Genomic DNA, 19,099 nt, shown 5'->3' with positions numbered 1-19,099 from the left:
ACTTGATGTCAATAATCGTTGTCTTCCCGCGTTTTTAGCACGTAGTATCCAAGTATAAGGCTGTGAAAAATTTTTGTTGTTTATTTATTTGCTTCTTAATGAAATAGAGAGTTAATTAAAACTAATTGGTATTCAATATTATTAAATATGTTACAAAGAACCAGATTAATATCAAATCAAGTAAAATTTTGGTTTAGGAAGTATCATAATGATACCTGTGTTATCGGATCCACCCCTGATATTCAATCCCCGGCTTATCAGGTACGTATCTTTATTGTTAGTTACTAGTTTTTCCGTAAAGTAAAAATAAAAAAATAAATATTCATTTAATCAGTTGATGCAAATGGAACTGTTATATAAAATTGTAACTTATTGACGATAAATATGCAATTCATCATTTTCTGAAAAAAAAATAAAAAAGCATCAATACAAGTTATACTATCAATTGTTCAAATTGCACTTATTATTGGAATAATAAATTCAGAAATGTTAAGTAGAATAAATGAAATGTGATAAGGTGAGGGTCAATGATTATGATTAAGTATGTTGAATAACACGTCCTATTCGCAAAAATTTTTGATGTGTAAGCAATCATTGATAGTTTGAATTGATAAGAGATGTTAAAAATACTTACAATGTTTTAATTTTGTTCGCCTACGGCTTTATTTAATTTTTATTCAATTTTGCTCTTTCACTTATACTTGATCACTTTAACTATTAAAGTTTAACACAAGTAAAGACAATTTAAATTTCAATAAAAGAACACAGAAGACACTTTTCATTTTTGGACACTAATACTTCATTCACTAAGGTCCGTCGAAAACTGCATATTCAAATGTTGAATGAATATTTAAAAAATAGTTACGATTGGTAAATATTTAAAAGTAGTAGTGGTTGGAGGGGATGACTAGAAGCGGAAATGTGGGGATAGATGAGTATAGAGTGCACAGAGTGGCACTCAGCCTGAGTACCCCAGGTGTCAAGATGAACAGTGTTGCACGTGTCATTACATAGCATGTAATACGAGACTTATAGAAAAAAAAAACGAAGAAAAGATCATAAAAATATGAAAAGCACATGCGAAGGATTAAAACTATAAAGATCGGAAAATCCCAGGGGAATTTTATTTAATTCCTTTTTTATAATAGAAAAAATAAACAGCTGAATGACAAATGTTGAAATAAGTAGATGAAAAATTTCAAATAACTGTTTTGGGGAATTTTTTAATAATATTTGTTTAGTACTAAATGCAGGATTTGATTTCGAAATTGCTTTTACTTCAAAACTTGAATGTAAGCAGATGTTAGTCAGAATAAATTATAGGTAACATACCAAAATGTCATTTTAATTATTAAACTAAAATTTTAGTTATGATTTATTCGTCATTAAATAATGAGAAAGATACATTTTATCTCAATATAAGTAAATATTAAAAAAATACCTTTTCTATGTTATCTTCTTTAACCTTTGATATATACATGTAGAAATATTTTAATGTATTAAAAAGATATCAACGACTCGAGTGATAAAAAATTTTTACTCATGGAATATGATGTAATATTCTTAAATGTAAACATTAATCTCAAATATAAACTAATTGATTAAAAAATTTTTTCTAGCAAAATTATTATGAGATGAAGCAGCTGATAAACAATTATCGTTCAGTAGTTAGCAAAATAGTAGAAGGAGGAAATGAAAAAGCTAGGGAAAATCATGTAAGGAAAGGAAAACTCCTTCCACGTGATAGAATAAATACTTTACTCGATCCAGAAGCGCCTTTTCTAGAATTTTCACAGTTAGCTGGTTTTGAAATGTATGGGCAAGATCAAGTACCAGCTGGAGGAATAATTACTGGTATCGGGAGAGTTGAAGGGTAATAATTAAGACATATATTAAAATAATTAAGTCTAATATTTTAGTACATTGTTCATTTATTCATTTTTCAGACAAGAATGTTTAATTATTGCTAACGATGCAACAGTCAAAGGTGGTACTTATTACCCTATAACTGTTAAAAAGCATTTGCGAGCTCAAGAAATAGCCATGGAAAATCGTTTGCCATGTATCTATCTGGTTGATAGTGGTGGAGCAAACTTGATGTATCAAGCTGAGTCCTTTCCCGATAAAAATAATTTTGGAAGAATTTTTTATAATCAAGCTGTAATGAGTGCTGAGGGTATTTCACAAATCGCCGTAGTTATGGGAAGCTGTACTGCAGGAGGAGCATATGTGCCGGCTATGGCTGATGAGAACATAATTGTAAATAAATATGGTACGATTTTTTTAGCTGGTCCGCCGCTTGTTAAGGCCTCAACTGGTGAAGTCGTTTCAGCTCAAGAATTAGGAGGAGCAAGTCTTCATTGCCAGTAAAATTAATTCTAGATACAATATCATGGACGTTGAATTATAATCTAAGCATAAATATTTATTGCAGAACATCTGGTGTGACAGATCACTTTGCTGTTGATGATGTTCATGCTCTTTACCTTGCAAGAAGTATAATAAGAAATCTAAATCTTAAGAAGTCGATAAATGTAAATGTCAGTCAGAACATCGAACTTCCAGTGCACAATGTCGATGAGATTTATGGTATTGTTGGAGCAAATTTAAAGAAGTCGTTCGATGTCAAGGAAGTAATAGCCAGGATTGTAGACGGGTCACGTTTTCATGAATTTAAAACTCAATATGGAGAGACATTGGTAACTGGTTTTGCTCGGATCCATGGATATCCTGTTGGAATAGTTGCTAATAATGGAGTTCTGTTCTCAGAAAGTGCTCTTAAAGGTGCACACTTTGTTCAACTTTGCTCTCAACGTAAAATTCCTCTAATTTTCCTTCAGAATATAACAGGTTTGCTTGTTTACTTTAATATGCTTTTATCTTTACTACATTCGATACAACATTAAAACTAATAACTGAAAATAATTGTTTAGGATTCATAGTTGGAAAAGACGCAGAAGCTGGTGGAATCGCTAAAAACGGTGCGAAAATGGTAACTGCTGTAGCTTGTTCAAAAGTACCTAAAATTACTGTTATTATCGGTGGTTCTTATGGTGCTGGAAATTACGGTAATTCCAAGTTCTTATAATATTTTAATACTTTTTTAAATCTTACTTTATATTTAGGTATGTGTGGAAGAGCTTATTCGCCGAGATTTGTATATAGTTGGCCTAACACAAAAATATCTGTAATGGGTGGAGAACAAGCAGCCGGAGTATTAGTTCAAATAACAAGAGAACAACGCGAAAGAGAAGGAAAACAATTGACAGAAGATGAAGAAAATAAAATGAGAAAGACTATTACTGATAAATTTGATAATGAAGGAAGTCCATACTTTTCAAGTGCAAGATTATGGGATGATGGTGTAATTGATCCTGCAGATACACGAACAGTTCTTGCTCTGAGTCTAGCTGCATGTTTAAACAATCCTATTCCTGAAAGTAATTTTGGTGTATTTCGAATGTAAAGGTAAACCTATTAATATTCTGAAAGAATTAAACTACGTTCTTATATTTCATGAGCATCTAATTTTTAGATCATCTATGGCCAGAATTGGTGGTTGATGTTCATCAGTCGGTAAGTCATAAAAAATTTTGATATTTTAGTTATAATTATTATTTTTATTGGCAAATTACCAGTGCAACATACTCATCATCTAGATGTTACCCTTCATTTCGCACAACTCAACACGAGTACATTAATTCATTACAAAATTGGTTATAAAAAATAGCATTTAATGCATTTAATATTATTGTACGTCGTCGTACGACTAGGGCATCAGCTTTCTCTACTCGCAAAAGCCAATTTTCACAGCATGTCATACTAAAAAGTTCAAAAATTAGCGGTCGCAGAGTAGAGAAATCTTTGAGTAATTGTTACTGCGTTGTTGATCTATTTTTGTCACACTTATAAAAAAAAACTGTATCGCAATCATATGTTTTTTCTAATAATTGACATAACGTTATTTTAGTATCACATACGTGGTTTTAATTTTTAGAGAGTTCAATAATTTCTTTTTAATGTTTCGCGAACGTTTTATAAGTAAACCATTCTTCTAAACGTCGCCAAGCTATGTTGCCTTAATTAGTTACATTTTAAAGAAGCATTCGAAGAAAATAACACATTAAAATTGAAAAAATTCCCCAACTATGTTTCTCGCCAGCATTTGAATCGATTTCAGTAAATCTGTACATAATTTTTTCTTGCACTTCTTCACCAGTAATAGAGTCTCCAATTGTTCGCTTTTTTCCTGGTCTAATGAATTGTGAAAGTTCTGAGAAGAATAATTTTTAATTAATTTCAATTCATTGAATTAGTTTAAATCATGAAGGGATAATAATTACCTTCCTCTGGCACAGTATCGCTATTACTATCTACCCTGATTAAAGTGAACATGGTCACTTCAAATACTTCATTTTTATTTCTTGAACTTGGGATTGCTCGTTTCTTTCTCCCGAATCCCATTTGACCATTACTGCATTCCACTCCTTGACATTTATCCAAACATACATTAACTGTTCCGTTGAATTGGACAAAAGTACTTTCAGGAAACTTAAAAGCACGGAATTTAGCAGTTAAATAGTCTCCATTTACTGTATTAAAGTTTTCAAATACGTAAGGATCAACAGAGCATCTAAAATAAATTTAATAATCAATTAAAAATATTTTCAATGTAATATTTTAGCAACAAGTAACAAATAATTCATACCCATTAAAAATAATTGTTTCCTCTGCCGATTTGGTGTCTGTAACTTGCATGTAGGTAACAAGGAGCCCATAAACAGGTGCTGATTCACGATCAAGAAATATTTCCATTTCCAAAGGCGTGCCAGGACTAACATTCAATTCTCCAGTGACTGGATTTCCTCCTTGTCGAACGACAACACTTAACATGGGGATTGGAGCTGACCCTGCAATCTCGCCTCTGATGTCTATAGTGCTAAAAGTAAATAGACAAAATTTTAACATGAACATAAGCGATAAATTGCTTCGGCAATGTTCTTCCGGATTTTAAATGTTGGACTTGAACTTGAGAATAAATCACACGAGGAGTCGCGTGTCCAGAGAGCATGACGAAAACTCTGAGTCTATCCTAGTGATTTATTTCAATCCAGTTCGCGCTGTCAGAAGTAATGTGAAGAATGTTTTTTTTTCTGTTTATGTTTATGTTAAAAAACTTGAATAATTTTTCTTCTTCGTTTCATCTAATAATTATTATCAGAATTAAACTGATTCAGTATTTACACTGATTGATTAGTCACCGTAAATTGAGGTCATAGACTCAAAAAAAAAATTATGCGATTCATCTTAGATTTGAAAAAATTATATTACGCTCTGATAACTGTAAATGCTCTAACGTGACTACTTGTCCAGCTGGAAAATAGTGCAGATTCATTAAAGTGTCTTTTCGCGCGTGACGTTTTCTTCCTAGTGATGTAGAAGTAAATGGATTATTTATGCTCTTCATCCACAATTTCATAGAGATAAAGATTTGCTATAAAGTATTCAATCTTACTACATTTTATTGCTGATAAATTAAACTTGGATGCTTACTCGTCTTCTTTGAAGTCAGCAGGTAAAATACTTCTTCTTTCAAGTGTGTGGTTAAATCTCGAGATCATTGGCTGTACAGTAACCTCTGTAACGATGCATTTTACAGTAAAGGTATGTTTACTGGAATCCACAGGCTCTTCTACTATAATTCGATGATAATAGACTTTTTGACCCTGAAAAAAAAAATAGAATTCATATGTTAATCTAATTTTATGCATGATATCATGCTTTACTTTTAAGGAAAGTTAACTTTTAAGACATCAAGTGAGTCACTAAACTTCTTTCCACGCCCTCTTTTTTCATTCTTTTATATTTGACTCACATTATAGTATTCTCAAGTATTCAAAAAAAGACATATAAATCATTTTTGATACTGTTTCTTTTTTTTTTTGTTCGAATAAAAAAAAATGATGATCTTACCGTCATTTTATTAACAACTCGAGCCATTCCACAACGAGACATATTTTGTTCAACTAGCGATAGTTTGAAAGTAGCTACTCCATTGTTGAAAACAGGTCTGCATGCTTCATCTGCAAAAGAAATACCAGAAAATTATTAGATGAGAGGGAAAACATTTCCAAGGGAAAGTTGATTGAATAAAAAGAAAAAAACTTTTTTAGTGAAACTTTTATCGACTTGGTAACCTGTAAATTATGTAGAACATGTAAAATAAGTAGTAAACTCCATTACAAGTTTATAAATACTCTTCTGTATTCAAGAGTTTGACGACAGGAAATAGTAAATTATATTAATTATAGAAATTATTTTAGTCATCGAGTAAATCTTGTTGTTAATTTTCAAAGTCTAGACCTTAGAGTAGATAGAAGATACTCCATTATAAATGCAATTTATTAGTTTAATTACCTGGATAATTTTTAAGCTGTTGAAGATAAATCTTGGCCTGCGGACTGATTCGTGCAATATCAACTTCCATCAAGTCTTTGGAGCATCGTACTTTACTTTGAACTGCAACAAAGAAAAGCAACAAAATGAGTTGGAATTATTATCTGTTATTTCATCGCTACAAATGAGAATCATGTAAAGTGATGGTGGACGATGATGTCGACCTTGAGAGCGTCTTACACCATATAGAAATACTGTTGCTTTTTATCTACTGCTTGACGGGATAGGTATACTTTCACCACTAGCTACTGTCAGCTTGTATGTACTTGATGACGCCAAGGTAATCACTGTTGGTCTGAGTGCATGCACATGAAAATATCTTTTTATTCTGACAGTTGTTCTTACTTTGTCACGAAACAGCCTTCTAATGATTTTACAAAATGACATAACAAGTGTAAAAAATTCTTGCCATCATAAAAACATTTTTACAACTTTAAAAAAATATAATTATACTTATTATTACGAAAAATTTTTATCTTTTTATTAAAAAATCAAGCTGTACTGAGTGAATTACAATCACTGCCAATTATATTATTAGATAAATATACTTATTTTCAGAGATTAATGTGACAATGTTTTCATTCACCGACAACTTCTTTAGATACATGTAGTTACATCGATGATGAAGACTACCATTCAATAGAAAAACAATTTGTGCTAATAACAGTTTACTGATCATAACTTATATCCATTTAAAGCAGAAAATTATTATACCTATACCACATTTTCTGACATCCTTAAGAAAATACTTGACTGCCATTGATTATTGATTATGAATGAGTGTTCTCAGGTTCAATCAATTGTGACGTTACTTTCAATGTATCAGTTATTCATTGAAATCATTAATAACAAGCATCATAAAATAATTTGCTAAAACTATTTAAAGAAATAATTTAATTTTTGGAATTAATTTATTCCTTGATACTAAAATGTCTTTGAGAACAAATTAAAAGCTAACAAATATAATGGTGTAAACCAGTGAAGTTCTTTAAATAATTCATTCAGGTACTAAATTTCTTATTGCTCTATTTACAACAAAACTTATATTACATTTCACCATTTAATTATGGATCAATCGATAATAGTTACGGTTAACTCAGTTTTATTTACCAGTCCTAGCATCGACATAATTAATACTTCATTCAAAGTCGTTTATAATTTTTCATTTTAAAAATGTTTCAATTAATTTTTTTTTAGGTGTCCTGTTAGTTGAAATTGAACTTAACTTTTTTGATGATCACCGTTGCAGTAATAAATTTTTTTACTCTCATGAGATTATTTTTTTTTGTACAAAAAGAGGCGGTATCAGTAGGGTAACCACAGTTATCAGGTATGATAAGCATTTGGATGTATACCACCGCAAGCATTTTAATAATCAGGTGGTAATCGTTAGGTGATATTTTATGTAGAGGGCGGTTATGCTCTGTTGTCACGCAAAGTGAATATATTAAGTTGGGAGGTGATGATAGAGAGGGAGGAGGAGGAGGTGTGTTACAAGAAATGGTACCGAAAGAAAATAAGAGAGATTACAAGGCATGTATAACAGGATCGAAAGTTCTTAATCGATGCAAGACAAGTTGCGTCAAAGATAAGAGAAAAGCAGGAAGCTCTGGCTATATTGTAACGGTGATTTTCATTCCGGTTAGTTTATTTTAACAAGGAAAAAATAAAAACGTTTACATAGTGATCAGTACGACGAGTGATCAGTAAATCACCAGTGATCGGATTTAGCTTTAGAATTTTCGCAGCTCAATTTTATTCTTCGCCATTTTTCGCCTTCCACACGTGGCTCGATAGACTAGAGCTTTAACATGTATAGGAATTCGGAACGTGAATCGTTTATCTATTCTCCTTGGACATAGTAATCTATGACACGGAAGCGTGAGTTGCATAGCTCAGGATAAGCAACAACTTAAAGGGCCTGGAAGAAAAGAACCTTCTATTATGGATACTACAGCTAGCGAAATTAATCTTTAAAGCTTTTGGCGATTTATTTGACAAATTACCTTTAGTCCAACAACTATTAAATCAATGACAGTTTAAGTAAAATATTCATGCAATATTAAAATAACATTTTTTAGACTAATTGATTGAATTTATTGAATGAGAATTTTTTTTTTCTTTTGCTAAAAAAGACTACATGAGCATTTATCCTGACAATTAATTTCTAGTTATATTAATTCCGATGACTTGTTAAATAGAGTTATGTTTGAATTTATAGCAAACATAAATAAGATACTTTCAACAAGACTTTATTGACGATGAATAAATATTTTTTTTTTAATTGAGATTTTTTTGAAATGTTTAAGAAGAATTTTAATAAATAGGACTCTGAATGTATTTCATATTAGAAAACTGTTATGAAATGTTCATTAAAATTTCTCCAATCCCACACCTATCAAATTTCATTAGCAAAATACCTGAGTGGATTATGTCGAGGGAATAAAAAATATAAATAGATAATTTATTAGACAAGGATAAAAGACCGTTAAAGTAATCTTTATCACTGAAGGAGGTGTTTTTATGAGTGACTTGGAGGTGGTGAAGATGTATAATTAATTTATTTAAATTTATGAGCTTGTAGATGATTAGAAAGACACTTGGGAATGATGCTAGAATTATTCTTGACTTATGGTATAATGTTAATGATGGTTCACTTACTTATTTTCTTTATTTTACATCATATAATGTAAATAAGTGTTCGTCTACGAGGCAGACTAGGCTCAAGGAAACAATTAAATCGCAAATCAGATAGTATCGTAAGTATTCTCTGGAAAATATATTCGTTACTTAAGATGGGATAACTCAAGACCGAGACGAGGTAACCGGAAGTCGCGTAGCCATACAGACAAAAGACTTTTGGTCTTGTCGTAGCATTCAAGCATGTTAAATGCTTGACAAATAAAATATACCGTTGTTAAAATGTTTGATAAGTCAATTTTAAAAGGCATCCAATTGTTTCCAAAAAAAAGGAAAAAAATTATTTACCGTAGAAGTACATCATCCTCTACTCTGCAAGGAAAACAAACGTTTGAATGACTTTTAAATGGAAAAAATAGGAATTATAAATAATTAAAAACTTTCTCAGTATCGGTGAATATTTATCAATGTTAAATAAATTTTAATGCAAGATAACGTTTCTTTGATGAATAACTTATTGTTATTAGTTAAGAATAAGATTTCTGAAAGATAAAACAGTTAATTTAAATAATTTTGTTTGCAAATCCACATTAAATGTGATAATTATACCTTACTAATCAACCAGTTAAAAACTTTTTACAGTTATTAAAAAAAGATGACGTGCAAAAGTGCAAAACAGTGAAATAAAATCAAGATATGCTTTCCAGAGACTTGTTTTCCATATTTAGCTTGCTTCCAGTGTCCACATTACACGCCCATTTCTTTCTCAATCCCTTTGATGATTGTTGATGTAAGCAACTCACGCTTCAATACAAATTGTCTTGAAAAAATCATCTAGTTAGTACCAAAAATCACGCCTCTTATTACATTGCGGCAATACTTAAGTGACTTTAAATCTGTCACGTGGTATTTTTTGTTTCGTTAATCATGTGAATAGGTGAAATTAACCGGAAGTCAAACATGTAATAAGGATACTCCGATAATTGATAATAACTAGTAGACGAAAATTTATGAACTAGAATTACACATTTTACAGTAACCTCCATATAATTTTTTGCTTCATCAAAGTAACTTCATGCAGCAGCAGCAGCTCATCTGCAAAACGTTCTCCATATAACCCACCCTGTGGTTATACGCATATAGGAATAGCTACACTTACAAACATTATATACTTGTGGAATTTACTTAATCGTTGTGCTTGAACAAGCTTAACTACGAGAACCTCCGGATAATAATGCGGGGAAAAAAATTAATGGCCAATGTACCGGTGAAAAAATATTAGCAAGTAATTTGGCTAAACCCAACGGTTCATTCAATTATTAAAATATTCTTCAATTTGTATTTATTTTTATAACTATTTTAATTATTTTTCATGTACCTTAGAATATCATTTATTTTAATTTTTAATAATTATTAACTAGAAATCGATTATAATAAATTAACGTCAGTATTAACTATTTACATAATTAATAATTTTTTGATTATTAACATTTTTAACATTACTTAAATTATGATCAATTTATTTAATCGATTGTATAATTAATTCTAATAACAAATAGTAAATTTACTATCAAAAAAGAAATCAATGAGTTTAATGATCGAATAAAATTTTTAGCCATTTAAAAAATGATATAACAATAATTTATCATGCTCATGACCAATGAAAAGCATGTAATTTCATGAAATATTAATTTTAATGTTTTTTTGTAAAAAATATAAATTTATTTGCAATGAATAAAACATTGACGATTTCTGTCATTAAGTTCGAACAAGTAAGATTACATTTTTAGAAAAAAAAAGTAATTCATTTGTTATTCAGAAGCTTGAATTGAAAACTACAATTTATAATCTATCGCTCATTTTCCTTTAAGATAAATGATAATTTTCAATTTAAAGATCAAACAAAACATTTTTTGTTGAAGGAAGGCCTATAAATTTATCAAGGATTCATGTGATGTGAATCAATTCGATTGTTTTATGGAGAAAACTAGCAACTTGAAGTCTTTTGCCTCTTTTGTTTTCCTCGGCTGTCCAATGTCCGGGACGGTCGATCGGCAACCGGTTCTTCTCCTCATCACTGTTCCTTACCCCTCAACACACTTGGAAGACCTTAGAACACACTTCTGACTGTTTTAAAGCCTACAGAGTATTGCAGAGGCCATGGATTTCGCTTTCACGTAGAATATCGTGTGGTTTACCACGTAATACGCACGCAATAAACTATGGATGCATCATGTGCAGATAATAATTCAAAACAGATTTGAAAATCTTTTCTATCAAGAGGAAAATAAACTTGAATGTAAGCTACTACAGTGTGGAATCTATTAATATTTTTTTATTTAATCTTTTAAAATTACTTTGATAATAGAGTTCGAATTGGATTATTATTAAGACTGGTGAGTTATTACAGTTTTTGTTCATCAGTGACGCGTGCTCTTTAACAGTATATTACTATATTCTTCCACGCAATTTTCAATAATCAATTGGACTATGCTAAGATAATTCAAGTGCCTCAAATTCCAATGATTGTTGTCTGTAATCGGGAGCACGGAAAATTGCACATCCCACTCCACTTCTTCACGTTTCCTTTCCACAGCTACAGAGTAAGACGACTTTTGTTTTTACTTGATGTAGTAGACAGATATAAAGATAATTACAGTCCGCACAAAACATTGAAATTTTTACAATTCTAATTGATCAAGTAATTTAATTATTTGTTTATTTAAAAAAAAATGTAATTAGATAGAAAAGAATCAATAAGACCTTGAAGGCTATAAATACATATAAGGTTCGAAAAAAAATTGAGTGAAAGTGCTATGAACTACTACTCACCATTAGCAGTAACAGTACTTGAAAAAAATATAAGTACTGTGATTTTCCAAAACCACTTAGCACTCATTTTTGGATGATATTGAAATTCCAAAAATAAATAGGATTAATTAAATAATAATTATTTCATTTATGCTAAAGTACACACACTCTTGGACACTACTTGAGGGACGTAAGGCCCCGTGACTTGTTAAAAGTGCGCGCGCAAGACTTTTCCTTTTGTGTTTGATTGGAGTGTGGTAACTCGCAGGAAAAAAGAAAGACAGAGGAAAAGCGAAGACGGCAAGAGTCACGCGAGCAAGTCAAGAGTGCTACGATTCTTGGTGCTTGCTCTTTGAAACCACGAGAGATACTGACTGCTCACTGCGTGAGCTGAAGCAGCAATGGGGCCTTCACTGGGTGAATTGCAGGGAACAGAAATAAACCTGTGAGATATGGGAAAGTATACTTCCATATAGTTAACTCAGAGACTGCAAACTATGGAGTATATTTACACAGATGTCTTATTTCTCACTTTATACCATTTGTTAGAATTTTTTTTATTAAATCTAACAACATTCTTCTGGTGGATCTGGGAAAATGATCAAGTATCTCAATTATCTATCGGAGAATATTTTATCTTGTTAGCTAACTAGTTTTAATTAATTATATTGTAATTATATTTATTATAGTCGATAATTGAAGTTCATTAAATGAACTCAGTTTTAAGTAGGGTATTTAATTAAATTAATTATTTGATAAATTCTCTTCAATTTTATAGTTATTTTACTGTTTTTCAACATTTTTTAACTCTATTGTTGTGAGAAATTTTTCGAATCATGTGTTCCTGTTATATATTTAATGATATATTAAATTATTTTCACAAGAGTTAATAAGTATTTGCCAACAGGTGTAATTGGTTTCAAATTTGATAAATAATTGAATTAACTATTTAGAATGATTCCTAACGATTTTACGACTAACTGATACTTTCCATTTTCTTTGACGTCGTGATGAAGTACAGGTGGGCGTTGGAAATCCTTTTACGGAGGTCTGTAAGAGTCATAAGCATTAATAACTCTAGACAACTCCGCAGCAAAGGTATATATTTATTTAATTTGTCACTGACGTATAGATGAGCCAATGGAAGAAATAGTTTATATGTAGGTATTGATTGCTTATTCAACTACGCTTTACGTGATAATTTTCTCACTCAGACCTCCCTTGGTGATGTTCTCTCAGACATACAACTATGTACTTCTTAATTATCAGGTTGAAGAATAATGAAATAATGTTGGAATACTTCCTTGAGAATTTTTTATACTGCAAACAGAGTAATCAAGTGTCGAGGACAGGGAGTATGGTCAAATTAGTCATGTAAGGCCTTTGTATTGCTTGGAATGAACAAAAAAGTAGTTCCGTTGCACATTTAATTGATTGGCTTAGAAAAATTCATTTAATTATTATATTTAACAGTAATATAAATAATGAGTAAAATTTAAATTTACATCACAGAGGTTAAAATTATGGTAACAAACATCAGACTCACACTAGAATTTATTGCAAATGACTTTGAATAAACAAGAGGTCGTTTGTTTAATACTTGACACTGTGAACTCCTGAAGTGCTTGACATTTCCGATTGAATCTCTTGCCAATACACAGAGTTCGTATTTGACTGTTGATTCAGGTAAATCTTGGATCTTGAAGGATCTTTCTCTGTACACCACATCCTTTTCTAGCAAAGGCTTATTACCTCCTACCTCTCTTACTACTATATAAAAATCAGCTACGTCTCCTCGTGATGTAACATACCACGTTACTTTCCACGAATTCTCCTCTTCATCTCTGAAAAATCATGATTATTTATTTTTTTATTAATCACTCAAAAATGCTTTTTAATTGCTTATTGATTAGAGATGGAGGTTTCTGATACTTACAATTCAATACTTCGGAATCGTATATCAGGAGTGATCTCAAATTTAGGATTATCTTGAATCTCCCGTTCACCACAAGTCATCAGTTCTTCAGTAACATTTAACAAACGTTTATCGGATAAATAATCAGGACTTGCACAAATTACGTTGGTCCATTCAGTTGGACTTTCTGTTAGAGTTGATAACCACCTTCTCAGTGGTCTCACATAGCAGTCACAGTGTAAAGGATTTCCAGAGAAACGTACAGTTGTTCCATTTTTTTGGATTATGTCAATAAGGTTATCGTCGAATGAACCCAATTCATTATTTTCTACATTTAATATTTTTAACTTTGGCATTTGGAGTATTTTATTAGTAGGCAAGTGAGAAAAATGATTATTGCTCAAATATAATGTGGATAAATTTTCAGGTGGATTAAAAATATCCACACCAGAAAGATCGTTGAGATCATTGTGAGACAAATCTAGTGTTTGAAGAGATGTTAAATTACCAATAACATCTGAAAAAGATTTTAATAAATTATTAAATCGAATTTCTAGTAATACAATATTTTAAAAAATTATTCCAAACTTACATCTTCGTATTTCATTAATATTGTTGTGACTTAGATTTAAGTTCACAACTTTTTTGGAACCAGCAGTAAGTTCAAAAGTAACAACAGGCATAGTATTATAGGATAAATCTACGTCTTTAAGCTTGTAAGGTATCCAAGGATCATTTGGTAAAGTCTTCCGAGTGATGAAAGATATTTTATTATGACTAAGATTAATCTTCTCTAAAGACAAACAATCATCCAGCAGTCCATGAGTCTTGTTATCCAATTTTTCAAGTCGATTATATGAAAGATCCAATGTTCTTAAGGACACTAAGCTTTTGAATGCTCCGTTAGGAATGTAACTAATGTTATTGTTTGTCAAATTGAGCGTTAATAATTGTAATAGACCCTCGAATGCCCGAGCATTAATCGTTTGTATCTTATTGTTAGCCAAATTAAGCTCGAAAACGATAGGTAACAGTCCGAAGGCTGCTTTATCCAATCGGGTGAGTTGATTATCCTGCATGTAAAGGTATTGGAGGCTGGTCAATGTACTCAACGCTGCCCACGGAGGCACCGTCATATTATTCGCCTGTAGGTTCAAACTCCTCAAGGTCAACAAACCTTGAAAACTACCGTGTTGAAGATTATCGCCCAGACGATTTTTTGAGATGTCTAGAGACAAGAGAGAATTCATTGTAGGCCATACGTCAGTAGTAGGGATTTCTTCCAAGTCATTCTCTGAAAAGTCCAGATGACCTAAGGAAATTGGTAGTTGGAAAAATTTTTTCAAATTATTATTTTTGACTGTCAACACTCGACAGCTGGCCAGTCTTGTTAGACTTGCTCGAGCTATTTCATTTAACTTGTTATAACTCATATCTAGCTCTAATAAGGTTGGTAAAGGCCCAAATGTTGACGGCTTTATTTTTTCCAATGAGTTGTGAGAAAGATTTAAGTATCTTAAACTAAAAAGCGTTTGAAAGATAGAATTATAGATATCTGATATATTATTATATGATAAATCAATTGTATGTAACTCATATAATTTTGGAAAAGTATTTTTTGGTACTGAGTTAAGATAATTATGAGAAACATTCAGTACTTTAATTCCAGTCATGTTATGAAGTGGAACCTGGAAGTAGAATTAATTATTAATTATAAGTATACAAGCAATAATTAATGAAAATGAAAAACTTCAACAAACCTGATTTAACGCTGTGAGAAAATTATAGCTTAGCAGAAATTCAGTTGCATAAGTATTGCTATCAAAAGCATATTTAGTGATATTATCAAGCCTATTATGACTTAAATCAAGAACTGTTATATTAACACAATTTTCAAAAGCTCCAGCTTCAATTTTCGATATAACATTATGAGATATGTTAATTTTAGTTAGCTGTAGCTCTTTGAAAGCCAACTTTTCAATTACTGTTACTGCATTTTCAGATACATCTATCGATTCAATTAATTGTAGCTGATTGAACATTTGAAAATCAATTTTTTTCAGAGCATTTCGAGCCAAGTCAATCGTTCCAATTCGTGTAATTGATCCGAAAGTACCTCTACCAACATCATTAATTTCATTGTCACTCAAAAATAGCCTCCTTAAAAATCTCATTCCTCGAAATGTATTAGAATCGAGCTTTTTTAATTTATTATGACTTAGATTGAGCACTTTCAGAACAGTATTTCTTGCAAAAGTTCCTCTCTTGAGTTCACCAATAGCATTATGTGATAAATTACACCATCCCATCTTCGTTAAATCAGCCAAATGTGATGGATCCAATTTGTTAATTAAATTATGAGATAAATCCAAGTACTCTGTATCCCTTAGGCCTTTAAATTGATTACGTTTTAATTCTGTTATTTGATTTCCATGTAAATCTAATGATTTCAATTTTCTTAATGGCGTTAAAGCATCAGCAGGCAATGAAAAAAGAGTTCCATTACTAATTTCTAATTTTTGAAGTTTATCGGCTAACATACTAGCACTAAAACTATTAACTGCCAATGTAGTTAATTTATGTCCTGATATTATCATCACAGATAAATTTCCCAATATTTTCAATGCATCTCGAGGGAATTTTTCTAACTGACTATTTTTAATATACAACTCTTGAAGAGTTCTATTTACACCAAGAAAACTATGTTCTTCAATAAATTTCAGTGGAGTATCAATAAACTTCAGGACACGAACATCCAAAGGATAAAGTGCGGGTCCATATAATCTCGCTAGAAAATTAATAAAAAAATTATTAATTAAATCAACTTGGATTAATTTTTTTTGTATGATAGCTGGAGAAAGATACTTACCTATGTCACATTTATTTATTGTCAACTCCTCAATAGGAACTCCATCGTTTCCCAAATTAATAAAAGCTACACTTAAACTTGCTAGATTTGTATTTTCACATTTAATATAAAGTCCTTCGTCACTTCCTTTTAGACAGGTACAAGGATAAATGTAGATTGCCTCCTTTGGGCATACATAGCGTGGTCCGGGTGGAATGTATCCTCCGATCACGGATGAAACAACTCCCAAAATAACCAGTGAGGTATAGATGATCATTCTAAATAAACCATTAAAATAAAACAACTTCTGTTAGTTTCTTGGATTTCTGTAAAGCTTATTTTTTCATTGTATTAAGTATTATTATATTCTAGTAGATTATCTTAGATATAAATCTGAACCCCACGCGATGATTCACATTTCACAAAGAATAAATATTGAGGTGATGTGAATAAGAAAAATTTCTCAAGCCAAACAAAAGAAGAAAAGACCAAGTTCTGGTTTTAATAATCATTTTCATCTGAGTTCAGCCAATAGGATGACGATTTTTAATTCATTTATCTTTCATTTTCTCTATTAAATGTAGATTAGCTGTTTGCGCAATTCCATACTAGTTATTGATCATTGGCGAATGTATCTACTAACGCATAGAGCTTATGTGCCCACAATATGTATATGAAAATAACTTTGATATGCTTGGCTGAATAAATATATGCGGTCATGGCGTTTACCTTTCATTTACTAACGCTATCTAAGTTAATGAAAAAAATGAATAGTAATATACGTAATGCTTAAATTAACGACTCGAAAAGTAGGGTAATAAATAAATTAATTGTAAGGAATAAAAAAAAAAGACAATGTGTATATCTTAACTGTTCTACTTCCGACTACGATCATTGTGAAATAATTACCAGGAAATGAGAACACATGTAATTAATGTCATGACAAATTCAAGGAGTACAATAGATTCTAGCACGTTCCAAAATTATCTTAAGGGATCTAGATTTGAGAAAATTTTTTTCTATTCATTTCTACTTTCTGGATACAAGAAATTCTTTTTATTACTACCAGTCGACCTTGATATATCATGGCTCTCTAAATTATTTTTATTTATTATTTTAATTGTATTTTTTTTTATCTTAGATTGTTATTTTATTTATCCGGTAAATTGTGAAATGCTAGATATTTTTAATTGGATAAGAATAATTTTGGTGGGTGGAAATATAATGCAACTGCTTCAAGCATTGAAGTCACCTTTTTTCCGTGCCAGGGACATTTGTCAACTTGCAAGCATAGTAGGATTCTTGAACGTACATTCACCAATTTTTTCTCACTTACATTCACTGACGATTGAAAATGATATTTCTATTCTTTTGTTATATTTACAACAGATCACAAAGAAATTGTTTATTTATTTACAAAACACATTTGCACTGGTTTATAGAATTAATTTAGTATATTTAAATTCTTAGTCTCCATTTATAACAATTTGTTTATCGAAAAAAAAAGTAACAAGTAAATAAAACTTGATCAAATCTCAAGGCTTTGAAAAAAGAAGCTACTTTGCAAATACAAAACTAGTTCATCATTAAAACTAGTTGACTAAAAAAGATGTTGTTTTTATTTTGTTTATCTCTATAACTGTAATTGATTCATTATGATTGTTCCTGAGTGAAGTTTATAAGAGAACTAAACTCCAGGTCGAAAGTCTGAAGTAAAGAGAAAGGCTCTTAGTTCATGAAACGATCGAACCGGCCAATGTACCCACCTATTCGAGTCCACCTCTTGTCTGAGAAACTTTCACGTTATCGATTATTAGATTTCAAAAATTACCTGGTTATTATTTTAAATAAAACTAGACGTACATACAACAATTCAATTGTACACGACATTATCACATGTGTCTATCTGATTGTCATCATGCCTGCATAGCATATCATTTTATAGAAACGAAAATTGACATCCGATAATTTTATCCTTCAGTGAAGAATGTTTCTTCATAATTAAGAATGGACTGGAACGCTGCAAGACTCTAGATCTTATACAAAGATTCTAACTTCTATTTTATGGCAATTTATTTTTATCTCTCATAACAAAACTTGATATTAACATTTTTATAAAACATTTCTAACTTACCAATCATAAATAACATATTATTCTTCTCTTTGGACTGATTATAGTCTTTTGATAGAGTCGGAATGAATTGAAAATTGTAATATTCATTAAAAACAGAAACATCAACTGTTTAAAGAGCGTACGAATTTCAAGTAAAATCAGTGTCATATTTAATGACTAATTGAATTGTTAAAACTAATGATGTGAATTTAGAGTTTCATATAAACATCTTTTAATTAAGTGAAAATTTCCAAATAAATTTTTCAAAGCCATTATTAGAAATTTAATTAAAAATTTCTATATCTAACATAAATGC

At 30.7% G+C, this 19,099-nt stretch overlaps 3 protein-coding genes across 5 annotated transcripts; 1 reads left to right on the top strand and 2 right to left on the bottom strand.

The window, feature by feature from the left end:
• The first annotated feature begins 1 nt into the window (after position 1).
• Mccc2 (methylcrotonyl-CoA carboxylase subunit 2) lies at positions 2 to 6,925 on the top strand. Of its 3 annotated transcripts, none has more exons than XM_035095699.1 (8): positions 2 to 261; positions 1,620 to 1,873; positions 1,947 to 2,366; positions 2,435 to 2,850; positions 2,934 to 3,068; positions 3,126 to 3,468; positions 3,536 to 3,576; positions 6,434 to 6,925. In XM_035095699.1, exons 1-6 carry the CDS (start codon positions 148 to 150, stop codon positions 3,464 to 3,466), a joined length of 1,680 nt encoding a protein of 559 aa, XP_034951590.1. In that variant the 5' UTR covers positions 2 to 147; the 3' UTR covers positions 3,467 to 3,468; positions 3,536 to 3,576; positions 6,434 to 6,925. The 3 variants fall into 3 exon arrangements, with proteins under 3 accessions (XP_034951590.1, XP_034951591.1, XP_034951592.1); XM_035095700.1 differs by lacking the exon at positions 2 to 261 and adding an exon at positions 287 to 517; XM_035095701.1 differs by lacking the exon at positions 2 to 261 and adding an exon at positions 950 to 1,323.
• Positions 3,600 to 12,307, bottom strand: LOC118074479 (Zona pelucida superfamily protein qsm). Its single transcript, XM_035095702.1, has 7 exons — positions 11,929 to 12,307; positions 6,418 to 6,519; positions 5,974 to 6,083; positions 5,554 to 5,726; positions 4,709 to 4,939; positions 4,344 to 4,633; positions 3,600 to 4,273 (listed from the first exon to the last, which is right to left on the bottom strand). The coding sequence occupies exons 1-7, from the start codon at positions 11,993 to 11,995 to the stop codon at positions 4,095 to 4,097; spliced, it is 1,152 nt and encodes a 383-aa protein (XP_034951593.1). The 5' UTR covers positions 11,996 to 12,307; the 3' UTR covers positions 3,600 to 4,094.
• Positions 12,308 to 13,333: 1,026 nt separating this feature from the next.
• On the bottom strand, positions 13,334 to 18,365 carry conv (convoluted). Its single transcript, XM_035095696.1, has 6 exons — positions 17,923 to 18,365; positions 16,692 to 16,948; positions 15,583 to 16,610; positions 14,415 to 15,510; positions 13,844 to 14,339; positions 13,334 to 13,751 (listed from the first exon to the last, which is right to left on the bottom strand). Exons 1-6 carry the CDS (start codon positions 17,982 to 17,984, stop codon positions 13,409 to 13,411), a joined length of 3,282 nt encoding a protein of 1,093 aa, XP_034951587.1. The 5' UTR covers positions 17,985 to 18,365; the 3' UTR covers positions 13,334 to 13,408.
• Positions 18,366 to 19,099: the final 734 nt, after the last annotated feature.

The sequence above is a fragment of the Chelonus insularis genome, unplaced genomic scaffold, assembly GCF_013357705.1.
Source record: "Chelonus insularis isolate UGA/USDA-ARS -01 unplaced genomic scaffold, ASM1335770v1 contig_135_pilon, whole genome shotgun sequence".
Classification (NCBI taxonomy): Eukaryota; Metazoa; Arthropoda; class Insecta; order Hymenoptera; family Braconidae; genus Chelonus; species Chelonus insularis.
The sequence above is the reverse complement of the archived record's forward strand: the minus strand, read 5'-3'. Positions and strand labels throughout refer to the sequence as shown.